The following is a 13723-nucleotide window of genomic DNA, read 5'->3' as shown; positions in this document are numbered from 1 at the left end:
GGGCGTGGCTACGTGGTGATTGACAGGTTGATTGGTTCACAGGTTCAGGAGGGCGCCTCATGCTCCTCCTGATGCCCATATAAGTAGAATCCCTGTTTTTATTTTTCCCAGCATGCACCTGAAATTTTCAAGATGGCGCTGCTCAGATCCGATACTATTGGCCTCCGAGCAGCAGTCCACAAACCAATGGGTGACGTCACGGATGTTACGTCCAAGAAAGAGAGAACGAGGGAGGGAGGGAGGAAAGAAGGAAGGGAGGAAGGACAGGAAGGAAGGAAGGAAGGAAGGAGGGAAGGAAAGAAGGAGGGAGGGAGGAAGGAAGGACAGAAGGAGGGTAGAAAGGGGGATGGAGGAAGGAAAGAAAGAGAGAAGGAGGGAGGGAGGAAGGACAGATGGAAGGAAGGAAGGGAGGAAAGAAGGAACAGTCCAAACTCTTCAGCTGTGATAAAGGAACAAACTCGTCCTGCAGTGGAACAGAAAGAGAAATTACAGAAACATCACCGATAAGCAGGAAGTGTTTCCATCTGGATAAATGTCCTTTTGTCTTCTGAGGTCTCACGAACTGATGTGTGTTATCAGCAGAGTGTCCTGGTGGTCCAGATGTTAGACAAAGAAACAGATCCAGAGAAATCCAAAACAAAGAACACAAATTCAATCAAATATGAATCATTTATTCACAGTGACAGAAAAATAACTACAATAAAAATGACGTAATACATGAAGCTGAAGCTCCACACAGTATTAAAAAAACTGGACAATTTTGGCGTTTTTTTGGCTTTATATTTTAACGAACTCCTCTCCAAATTAACTCAATGTCAAATCAAGTCAAAGTTTATATATACAGCACATTTAAAACAATCTCAGTTGACCATAGTGCTGTACAAGACAAAATAAATGAACAATTATGAGTATATGATAAACTATAAAAACACAATAGATAAAAGCAAATATAGTTACACAATAAAATTCAGGATGTCAAGCTCAACTAGGATTAAAATCCAATGCAAAGAGGTGAGTCTTAAGCAATGATTTAAAACTTTCCAGGGTCAGAGCAGTTATCAAAATATAACATCTGCATTGAAAAACCTTCATCATGGAGCCAAACTTTGATGTTTCACCATGAAGCAGGACGTTCCTGTAACTTTAACGGACATTTCCAATCTGCACCAAATCTCTCATGATTGATAAGAGTCCTCTTCTGAATACATTTATGCTTCAATATTGGGTCATAGCACCACCTACTGGACACAAGAAGTGCGGCCGTTCAATGCTGCTTGAAGCTTTAACTAGAATTTGGTCTTTGTTTAGCATCACCATCATCCCACCGCCCCACCCTCCCTTCAGATGTGTATAAAACTTCTCAAACCCAACATTACAGCAAGAAAATAAAGCAGAAAAACTCAAAGACGATTCAAATGTAAGATGTGCAGCATATAAAACTAAATAAGTGGTAGATCAGTGGATAAAAATGAGCTTAAAGAAGGAAGATAATGACATAATAGACTGAGCTGAAGTTCATTTGGGGTGTTCTGCATGGAGAGAGTTTACAACATGTGTCTGTATAATATGTGCAACATGCAGCACTATTACAGGCTGTGAAATCATGCGGCTGAACCAAGAGAATATCACCAGCTCAGTCAGATTACATGTTATATTAATGAACATATAGGCTGCATTATTTCTCAGACTTTCTTTACAGTTTATAGATATAATCTTATAATGAATGTTGGCTTCATAGTTTTGCCTGGTTACCTGCATATACACATAATATACCAAATGACCACTGTTTAATATTTCAGCTAAATCCAGAGATAACTGTTCAGTTTGTAGTCAGTTAAGAGACTTAAGTGAAGACGACAAAATCCAGATCCAGACTCCAGATGGATCATCAGGATCCAGCTGATCCTCTCTCAACACTCCTGGATGTTCACTCTCACTCTGTCAGAGATCATCGCCAGCTGATGAGAGAAGAAGAAAGAACAGAGGAGTTAAATGAGTTTTTAGTGAGACTAACTTCATCAGCTGTCAGTCAGTGATGCAGCACATCCAGTATAAAGAGCAGCAGGGACTTCAGTCCTGTTCAGACCAGAAGTGGAACAGCTGTGCAGCGTAGCTTGCTTCCTTTCAGCTCTCATGTTAACATGTTGGAGTGAACACACTGAGTTCCAAGCTCACACACCTGCACACACTTTTACTATCAAGTGTGTTTCCTCTGCAGATTTCACTCAAGTACACAGAGGAAATAAAGTGCTGAGAGTCATGAACACGTCATAATGATGCTTGTGTGAAATCAGAGCCAGTGATTTGAAGGCTGCAGTCAGACTGATCTTAGAGCTCTGACAAAGATGAACTGATCAATTGTTTAGTGTTGAAATGAGAGAACAAACACTTTGAGATCAGATTTGATGGTGTGACAGTTTGATGATGAGGAGCACTGTCTCTATACATCTTGTAAGGCTGTCAGCTGTAATCCAGCTTTATTTCCTGCAGACATCAACACAACAACAACAGTCGTCTTCACATCAACTCAAGCACATGATCACAACAAGCTTCCGGCTCATCTGATTGGCTGACTGTTCTCTCTCTCTGTCTTTCTGTCCAATCCTGAATCCTGTCACCATTCTCCTCTCACAACTTCACTGAGGAAAGCAGCACTGAGAAGGTTGGAGGTTCACCAGGAAATACTGGATCTTTGATTTGATACTGACTGTGTTTAATACTAAACTGCTGAAACCAGCACAGACTGACTCCAACTCTCTACTGACCTCAGAGTCTCCAGTCTGCAGTCTGGACTCTGCTGAAGATCAATCAGCTGCTTCATGTCTGAATCCTGCAGGTTGTTGTGACTCAGATCCAGCTCTGTCAGATGGGAGGGGTTGGACTTCACAGCTGAGGCCAGAGAAGCACAGCTGATCTCTGACAAACTGCAGCAACTCAATCTGAATAAAGAATAAATGATGAAACTTTAGAAGACAAAATTCATGTTCAAAATCACACAGTGTAATAATCAAAGTTAAGAAAATGTAAACTACAAACAGCTGAACCCAACAGGATGCAGGTTAAAAACTGTCCAAAAAAATCTCATTAATATTAATTCATGCTACTATTAATGCATGCTGCTGCATAAATAAATATGTAGTGACTTCACCTCTTAAATGGTAAATGGTAAATGGACTGTACTTATATAGCGCCTTTCTAGTCTTTTCGACCACTCAAAGCGCTTTGCAATACATTTCATTCACCGCATTCACACACATTCATACACTGATGGCAGGAGCTACCAGGCAGGGTGCCAACCTGCACATCAGGGGAAGCTAATCATTCATACACATTCATACACCGTTGGCACAGCAAGCCGGGGAATCGAACCGCCAATCTTCCAATTGGTGGACGACCGCTCTACCTCCTGAGCCACAGCCACCCTAAACTTAGCAGCTCCACCATCGACTCCATCTATACAAACTAATGTTATTCAGCCAAAAGTTAAGCAAGAATATAAAAGACCTGCATCACTTGAAAGGGCTTCACCATTACGCACAATTACAAAGCAGGAATACTATCCCATAACGCAACACGGGGACTTTTACTACCTACTGTATCACTGAAAGTCTGCTCATTAGTTTATATGCACTGTTTGTGCTGATCAGTCTGATACTGCAGACAAGTGCTGGCTGCTGTTAGCAGGTAGAGACACACTGAATACAGTAGAATCGGTTTACAGGATTGTCGAGACTCAAGGCAGCTAGTATAGCAGCTAGTATAGCAGCTAGCATCTATGTTACTTTTGAACTTCAAATAAGATTTTTCTTCATTTTATTATAACTTGATTTCCACAATGTAGTCATTTTACACACCATGCTGCTATAACTGAACTATTTGCAATAAGTAACCACTGCATATTCACTACGTGGTGCATATACTCACATTTACTGAATAAAGGCACAATGCAAAGATCGATCTCTGGATTTCAAGAATTGATAATCGATCATTCAAATAAACATTTGCAATTAATCGGATTCTATTTTTTTGGTCCAGCCCTGAAGTTTAGAAAACTCAAAATACATGAACCCATCAAGATAGAGGTTAATATCTCAATTATTAAAGACAAAAAACAAGGTTTTAAATGTGTAGCTGAACATTGCTCTAATACAGACAATGCAGTTAACCACTTAAGAAGAAAATAGACTCTGCTTAAGACACTCAGTGTCGATCATATAGCATCAGCTTTATGTCTGCAGTTTAGTGTCACCACAACTGTCACATCCTATTAATTTCAGCACAAAAGTTAAACAAAAGAAGGTGTCTGACCTCAGAGTCTCCAGTCTACAGTCTGGACTCTTCAAAAAATCACTCAGCAGCTTCACTCCTGAATCCTGCAGGTAGTTGACGCTCAGATCCAGCTTTCTCAGATGGGAGGGGTTGAACTTCAGTGCTGAGACCAGACAATCACAGCTGATCTCTGACAATCCACAGTCCCTCAATCTGAATAAAGAATACATGATTAAACTTTAAAAGACAACATTTCTGCTTACATTCATTCATAATTTGTTTGTAATGTGAACATAACTGAAAAGTATGTTTAGAAGAAGAAGTTAAGAAAATGGAAACTCCAAACAGCGTAACCCAACAGGATGCAGGTTAAGAACGTACAAATACAAGCAGTGAAAAGAGCTTTCATTAATATTGATGACAACATGCTGCTACCTCACTAAATATTAAATATGCTGCTCCACCAGTGACTCCATCTATACAAACTAATGTTATAACCCACAGAATTTTATTTCAGATTATTCTCAAGATATTAGGATGGATTTTGGGAAAATACTACGAAAAGGATGTTCAATATATCTACAGTATTTACATTTGATGGAATGATTGCTGTCTGATTAAGTTTTTTGGTTTAAAGTGAAGATGAAATCTAATGTAAAATCAAGAGGTTCAGAGTGAATTATATGTCACATCATATTCAACTCAGCACAGAAATAAAAAAGGTGTCTGACCTCAGTTTCTCCAGTCTGCAGTCTGGATTCTCCAGAAAATCACTTAGCCGCTCCAGTCCTGAATCCTGCAGCTTGTTTTCACTCACTTCCAGCTTTCTCAGATGGGAGGGGTTGGAGTTCAGAGCTGAGACCAGAGAAGCACAGCTCTTCTCTGAAAATCTGCAGTCCTGCAATCTGAAAAAAGAATAAATTATTAGGTAAAAATCCAATTATAATGCAAGCAGATGTGTTCAGGCAATAAATGTGTTCAACATTACTATGTCCTCATCAGTCAATGTGTTTACATTCACCATAGTGACCTGGTTGCCCTAAGTCTTTGTCTACATGAAGCATTAAACCTGACTTTAAAACCCAGGTTGTCACAACATATCTCACTGATTTTAACTGTATTAATTGGAGAAGATGCTACTTTCAATGCTACCTCACTTTCAAAGCTCTTAATGGTCAGGGTCCATCATATCTCAAAGAGCTCATAGTACCTTATGAACCTAGTAGAACACTGCGCTCCCAGCATGCAGGCCTACTTGTGGTTCCTAGCATCTCTAAAAGTAGAATGGGAGGCAGAGCCTTCAGTTCTCAGGTTCCTCTCCTGTGGAACCATCTCCCAGATTGTGTCGGGGGGGCAGACACCCTTGTTTAAGAGTAGGCTTCAAACGTTCCTTTGTGATAAAGCTTATAGTTAGGGCTCCAGCTCCTAGTTTATGCTGCTATAGGTTTAGACTGCCGGGGGACTCCCATGATGCACTGAGCTCCTGTCTCTCTCCTCCTCTCTCTCTCTCTCTCTCTCTATCCATCCATCTATATCCATTAACATTCATGTACTATTAATGCATTAAATAAGCTAACTTCTTCCCCGGAGTTGTCTGTGCTTTCTCACAGGTAATCTGGGACTGTAGACGTCCAGATGACAGATTCCAGTCCCGGACCTTCAATGTGCTTCTCTCTCCTCTCCTTCATCTCTCCTCCTCTTTCTCTCTCTCTCCTCTCTCCTCTCCTTCCTCTCTCTCCTCTCCTTCCTCTCTCATCTCCTTCCTCTCTCTCCTCTCCTTCCTCTCTCTACTCTCTACTCCAACTGGTCGAGGCAGATGTTCTCCCGCTTTGAGTCTGGTTCTGAGGTTTCTTCCTGTTAAAAGGGAGTTTTTTCTCTCCACTGTCACCAAGTGCTGCTCATGTGGGAATGTTGGGTCTCTTTAAATTAAACCTGAAGAGTTCGGTTTAGACCTGCTCTATGTGTAAAGTGCCTTGAGATGACTTTGTTGTGATTTGGCGCTATACAAATAAAGATTGATTGATTATTTTAAATACGTAGTCGCATCACCTCATGTAATGATCTCTGCTTTCATCCAGCTGCTCTGCTGTTACTTTCTCTGTCAGCTATCTGTTCTGCATATGCTCAAATGTGAAAAGCTGATACATGACAGGGATCTAAGTTCTTCAGGAGAAATCTACCCGTGGGAACCATGTTTCTCTAATCACCAACGCTGATTACAGAAACCAGGTTCCTTGTTTGTTTTTGTGTAGATAAAATGGATTTATAATCCAATCAGATGTAGTTCAACATTACTATGACCTCATCAAGCATTGTCTTTAACACATTTTTATGTCAGCATTGAGTCATACTAAATGCTTTAAACACGAGCATTGATCTCTCTGTGTATCTCTGTGTCTCTCTCTGTGTGTGTGTGTGTGTGTGTCGGGTGTGTGTGTGTTCTGAAGGATATCAATGATGAGACATTATTTAATAAATCACCTTAAATCATTCAAATGAAGAAATTCTCCTTCATCAAGAAAACTTGATTGTTGTTGGAGACTGGGGACCTCTGTTAGAGGCTGGCTGTCTGCAATCGATAAAAGGGTATTTCGCTCCTTTTTAAGGTGATGCCTCATCCATGTGTCTGAGTTGAGGACTATAATACTTGAGCTGAGGACTGGAGATCAATTCTAAGCTGGACTTCCAATTCCTGAATTTTTAATTCATTGTTCAATGTTTGGTGAGTTTGATTCTTTCGGACCCTTGTTCTTCATTTTTGCAATGTATTGCTTTTCCCTTTTTATATTTTTGCATTCTTTTTAGGGAGGATGATTCCTTTTTTTTGGGATATTTCACTTGGACTATGTGGACTTTATAAGGGGACCTTTTTGAGTTGGGTACATTCAAATGGACAGTCACAGACTGTCTTCCTTATTTTCTTAATAAATTGTTATATTAGCATATATTAAAGCATTTAAGACCTTGGTAAAAAAAAAAACAGTAGCTTTCAAAACATTATTTTAATTCTAAGCTTAAAATATAAGATGATTATTATACAGTAAAAAAAAGAATAAATATGCCGAACAAAAAAGGACATTTACTATATGGATGTTAGTTATGTATGTGCATAAATTAGGTCCAGTTGTTAAATACTAAGATCAACAATAATAACAGACAGTCAGTAAACTTACCCCAGAGTCTTCAGTTTACAGTCTGGACTCTCCAGAAAAGCACATATCAGCTTCAATCCTGAATCCTGCAGCTTGTTGTTTCTCAGATCCAGCTCTCTCAGATGGGAGGGGTTGAACTTCAGAGCTGAGACCAGATAGGCACAGCTGATCTCTGACAAACCGCAGCCAATCAATCTGAATAAAGAATAAATTATGTAGATTAAAATCTATTAATAATCCAATCAAATGTTTTTAGGTTTTTAATGTGTAATTCAACAATACTATGTACTCATCAATGAACATTTCACTAAAATGAGCAGAGTGACTTTCTTTGTCACTGTGTTATTGTGGATCGTCATAATGCCAGCCTTCTACAGACATCATCCAAATGATATCACAACATTCAGACACAGACAAATCCAGTCGTGTCTGTAATTCAATATTCAATATGCTGCAGCCAATCTCAGATGACATTTTTATTTATTTATTTATTTTTAATTTCGAACCTGTTAAAATAACATAACAAAATAAATACATTGATAGTGGGCAACCTGGGCAGGTCACCAGTCAATCACAGGATGAGTGTATAGACAGACAACTATTCATATGGGGCATTGGAGAGGCACCAATTAACCTAACCTGCAGGTTTTTGGTCTGTGGGAGAAAGCTGGAGTACCAGGATAGAACCCTGGAGCATCGGTAGAACAAGCCCCAGGTGTTCAGTTGGTTCAAACCCAGACTCCTCTTGCTGTGAGGTAACAGTGCTAAACACTGCACCACCATGTCACCCTGAAATCCCATATGTTGGACTAAAAACCGAGTCATTATTTATTACATGACTTTCCTTACTATATTTGTATAGATATGTGTAATTAAAGCATGTTATTGGTGGATCATTCCTCCTGTGAGGAATGATAACTGCTTTGATAGTCTGACTGACTCCCACTTGATTTGTCTGACTCAAAGTTACCGATTATTTAGTACAAAATTCCCTCTTTGAATTTTGATCCCTGCACTGCAGCTCAGCAAGGAAACACTGAAGAAACACAAAGATACTTAGTTGATATGTGTAAGTAAGACTGCTGAAGCCTCATATTAGTTTAAACCATAGGGGTCATTTGTACAAAGAACAAGACTGTGGATTTTGAAAACTGGAAAGATTCTACATATTTGTCAGCAGTCAAATCACAAAAATGTATGAACCAAACCTTTGACACTTCAGTGAAGAATTATAATTTAAACTACAGTCAGTGAACAGACCTCAGAGTCGCCAGTCTACAGTTTGGATTCTCCAGTCCAGCAGACAGAAGCTTCACCCCTGAATCCTGCAGCTGGTTTTCACTCAGGTCCAGCTGTGTCAGATGGGGGTTGGAATTCAGAGCTGAGGCCAACACTTCACAGTGAGTCTCTGAGAGTCCACACTCAGAAAGTCTGTAATGACACATTTATTACAACATATGTTATCATGGAAAAGGACACTTTATATTTACCTCGTGCATCAGATGACAAAACGCTCTGATATTCCCTATTTTGATTAACATTTGATCCCCTACATCAGTGGTTCAGATAAACTTTTTTTTAATGTTTGGGACATTTCATTTCTTTAATGGAAAATGACAGTTGAGAGATAACAGGAAATGATAAAAGACAGAGAGAAAGAATTATATGCAACAAAAGTTGACCGTTGGGCACTCCCAGTTCAGCTGATGCTGTCTCACTGTGCTTCAATGAAACAATAATTCTCATCACTCTCTCTCATAGCTGCAGACTTTTAATCTTAGTTTTGCTTTAATCTTGCAGATGAAGGAGAGAAAACAGAGTTGCATTGAGGCTTCCATAATATGCACAGTCTGTCTGTATGATTTGATTTTTGCTGTTCACTATTTTAATGTGACTGCAGGATATTTTGACCCAGTTCAACTCAGTGAACAGTTACAGTTTAAAAAGATCATCTCTCTTTGCTACCTGCTGCTGTCAGGTTCACATCCATAATTGGGAAAGTGACTGTTGGAAACATAAATGAAACAAATGGTTTGACAGTATGAGACCTGTACATAATTAAATATTTAATGTAATTAAATATTTACAGTCGCATGAAAAAGTTTGGGCACCCCTGACAATTTCCATTATTTTCATTTATAATTGGGTGTTTGGATCAGCCATTACATTTTGATCTATCAAATAACTGATGGACATGTAATATTTCAGTAGTGAAATGATATAATAATGAAATAACAGCCTCTAGATGCTTCCTATAGCCTCTAATGAGTGTCTAAAATTCTGGATGAACGTACAGTAGATGTGAATGACAGATGACTACATGATGTGGAGTTGTCATTTTTCCCTGAGATTTTGAAAAACTGATTCAGCCCAAACACAATTAACAAACCAATAAGGCTGAAATATGTTATCAGGGTATCAGCATTAATAATATAACACTGAGCTTTAATGTGTATAAGATATCTTTAAATAGTCTGAATTCTACCTTTCTGCTTTCATATTTGCTTCACATCTATCGACCATGTCCGGTTTGACACCCATGCATGCTGAAATTATTATTATAATTGGTCATACTTCTATTATTATTATTATTATTATTATTATTATTATTATTATCATCATTATTATTATCATTGGTCATACTTCTATTATTATTATTATTATTATTATTATTATTATTATTATTATTATTATTATTATTATTATTATCATCATTATTATTATCATTGTTGTTACTGTGCCTCTACATATTTTCCCCTCTCCTCTTCTCATTCTTTCTCTCTCAACCCAAACAGAGGTTTGACAGTAGAAGCTCTCAAATTCAGTGTCATTTAAAGTCTGTGTAAAGTAAGAATAAATATGTGTTCTGAGTTTGACATACCACAGAAAAGTGTGTTGTTAACCACCCTGCCAAATTTTAATGATTAAAAAAATTGGCAAAATATATGAAATTAGGCTTCAAAGTTGTGTAAAAATCAACCTCTTTCTCTGCTCCCAAACGCTGTGGGAGTGCCCGCAAAGTTCACTGAAACCCCGTCCCCTACCAAGTGTCACCTGTCAATCAAAGTCACCACCTCTACCAGAAACATGGACGCTACTTCTGAGAGCTTTCTGCGGCTAACTCAGCTGCTAGCTCGGCGGCTAACTCGGCAGCTAGCTCGCTGGCTAACTCGGCGGCTAACTCGGCTCCTAGCTCGGCGGCTAACTGGGCGGCTAACTCAGCTAACTGGCTAACTGTAGACTTTGTAGTAGTAGTGTGCGCTGAATGTATTTATACCTCTACAGCAGCAGGGCGGGTTTATGCTAAGCCTAGCTCCACAATTCAAATCTAAATGGTTGAAATACTTTTTACACCTTTTTTAGTAAGTCATTTATGACCTATTTCATGTGTTTAGAAGAAAATGTCTGAATTCACTTTAAACGGTCTTTAAAAACAAAACAATGTAATAAGGTTCAGTATATAAGGTAAAAGTAAAAAAGGTATAAAAGTTATAAATAAATGAATTACTATTGCACAATCAACCAGCGTTTTGCACAGAGGTCAAGTATGATGAAGTGGGTTTTTTTAAGTGTTCATTGTGCAGTATTTAGTGCCGTTGTCACCAAGTGCTTTCTGTGACAAACAGAAAGCAGCATCATCATCCAAGCAACAGCTAAAGGAAACGCTGACAGTCGACTTAACACAATGACCACTATCATAGTCAGGTATGCCTCAGAGAGATTTGGACAGATGGAAAAGGGAAGCCTTGTACACTATGAATCGTAGGGCCACCAAAATACACTGACTGCGTCAAGAGCTCCAAACCCTCAAGAAGCAGTACAAGAAATCTACTAACGAGGAGAAGCAGGCACTGGCAGAACTGCAAAACATCCTGCGGAAGAAGTTGATGACCCGCAGAACAGAGTGGCACAGGAGGCGGGGAAAAGAGAGGGCCAGGAAGCAAGTGGCATTCATTGCCAACCCCTTTGGCTGCTTGGGGAGAAGCGCAGCGGGCGTCTTGAGTGCTCTACAGAGGAAGTGAATCGCTTCCCCCAGGATTCCTTAAGCGACTCAATGAGGTAACAAGATCTGGACGCCAACAAAGCAGTCATCAAGTCTGCCCCCCAACAACAAAGTTCAATCTGAGGGAGTTGAGCCTGAAGGAGGTGGAGGAGGTCATTTAGGCAGCTCGATCATCATCTACTCCAGGACCCAGCGTGGTACCCTACCTTGTCTAATAGCGCTGCCCAGAGCTTCTCCGGCACCTATTGAAGACCTTAAAGGTGATCTGGCGAAGAGGGAGAGTTGTTGACCAGTGGAGGTGTGCAGAAGGAATGCGGATCCCCAAAGAGGAGAACTCGAGAAACATCGACCAGTTCCGGATAATCTCACTGTTGAGTGTAGAAGGGAAGGTGTTTTTCAGCATCGTCTCCAGAAGACTGACCGAGTATCTCCTCAAGAACAACTACATTGACCCCTCAGTCCAGAAGGATGGGCTTCCTGGAGTCCCCGGCTGCTAGGAGCACACTGGTGTAGTTACACAGCTCATCAGGGAGGCTCATGAGAATAGAGGAGACCTTGCAGTGTTGTGGTTGGACCTGGCCAACACCTCCGGGTTTATACCTCACAAGCTGGTCAAGCTCGCACTAGACCACCACCATGTTCCCAGAAAGATTAAGGCTCTGATCCTGGATTACTTAGAATCATCAGACTGGCATCGTCTGGGGAAAGGAATAATAACAGTCTGTACCATCTCTGTTGTTCTTTTCGCCTTTGCCATGAAAATGGTGGTCAAGTCAGCCGAGGTGGAATGCATAGGGCCCCTGACCAAGTCTGGTGTGCGACAGCCCCCGATAAGAGCATACATTAACGACCTCACCATCACAACAACATCGGTTCCAGGGACTTGAGAAACTCATCACCTGGACAAGGATGAGTTTTAAGCCCTCTAAGTCAAGGTCCATGGTGTTGAAGAAGGGGAAGGTGACTGACAAGTTCCGGTTTTCAATCTCAGGAACCGTCATACCATCCATCAAAGAGCAGCCGGTCAAGAGTTTGGGGAAGCTCTTTGACTCAAGCCTGAAAGAAACCATCGCCATCCAGAAGTCCACGCAACAGCTCGGCACTTGGCTCACCAAGGTTGACAAGTCTGGCCTACCTGGTAGATTTAAAGCCTGGATCTACCAGCATTCCATCCTGCCCCGATTCCTGTGGCCACTCCTGATCTATACAGTCCCTATGACAACCATGGAGTCCCTTGAAAGGAAGATCAGTGGCTTTCTTTGGAAGTGGCTGGGTCTTCCACGCAGCATCTCCAGCGCAGCCCTGTATGAGTAACAACCTGCAGCTACCATTCAGTGGCCTCACTGAAGAATTCAAGGTAGCACGCACAAGAGAAGCCCTACAGTACAGGGACTCCAGGGATTGCAAAGTGTCATCAGACGGTATCAAGGTTAGGACAGGAAGGAAATGGAGGGCGGACAAGGCAGTTGAAGTCGCAGAATCACGCCTTACACAGAAGGCACTGGTGGGCACCTTGGCATCTGGCAGAGCAGGCTTGAGTTAAGACCCAAGTTAGCAAGACCCAGGGCAAGGAGAGACACCATCTACTCCAGGAAGAGGTCCGAGCTGGTCTGGAGGATGAGCGAGTGAGCAGAGCGATGGGACTTTGGCAGCAGGGAGCCTGGACAAAGTGGGAAAGTGTGCTGCAGCGCAGGATCACCTGGTCGAACATCATGCAGGCAGATTTACATCGGTTCCGGTTCCTGGTGCAAGCAGTCTATGATGTCCTGCCGAGCCCAGCAAACCTGCATGTTTGGGGGACGGACGAGACACCTTCTTGCCCTCTCTGCTCTGGAAAAGGCTCCAGATGGCCATTATCGTTGACACCATGACTAGGTGCTTAAGGCAGTTGCCGAAAGTGTAGCCTCAGCCATCAGCACCAGCAAGCACCATCAAGCTCCGAAGAGGGCAATCCCCTTTGTGAAGGCTGGAGAGAAGCCCTGCGCACGGCCACAGACAGCACAAACACCTGATTATGCTGGAACTTACAGTGCCCTGGGAAGAGCGCATAGAGGAAGCTAATGAGAGGAAACGCGCCAAGTACCAGGAACTAGTGGAGAAGTGCTTGGGCAGAGGCTGGATAACATTCTACAAGCCCATAGAGCCCCTCTCTCACTCAAAGGAAGATAAATAGAAGGAAAGAATGTACATGAACACAACAGCTATAATCAACTGAAAAATCAACATTATTTACACTCACAACATTTAAACAGCTCAACAACATCTGAGACTAAATATAACTGACATTATATATACTGTA

The 13723-nt window shown here is 41.1% G+C and overlaps 1 protein-coding gene across 1 annotated transcript in view; it reads right to left on the bottom strand.

Annotated features, from left to right (window-relative positions):
* Nucleotides 1–1750: 1750 nt before the first annotated feature.
* The window catches only part of LOC133985312 (NACHT, LRR and PYD domains-containing protein 12-like), a 43953-nt gene continuing 31980 nt past the window's right edge, over nucleotides 1751–13723 (bottom strand). Inside the window, exons 12-13 of the mRNA XM_062424905.1 lie at nucleotides 2766–2939; nucleotides 1751–1958 (exon numbers count right to left, since the gene is read on the bottom strand). Of these exons, the coding sequence (XP_062280889.1) occupies nucleotides 1949–1958; nucleotides 2766–2939 (184 nt within the window). The 3' untranslated portion in view covers nucleotides 1751–1948. The remainder of the gene's footprint in view (nucleotides 1959–2765; nucleotides 2940–13723) is intronic.

Source organism: Scomber scombrus, chromosome 8, assembly GCF_963691925.1.
Source record: "Scomber scombrus chromosome 8, fScoSco1.1, whole genome shotgun sequence".
Taxonomy (NCBI): domain Eukaryota; kingdom Metazoa; phylum Chordata; class Actinopteri; order Scombriformes; family Scombridae; genus Scomber; species Scomber scombrus.
The sequence above is the reverse complement of the archived record's forward strand: the minus strand, read 5'-3'. Positions and strand labels throughout refer to the sequence as shown.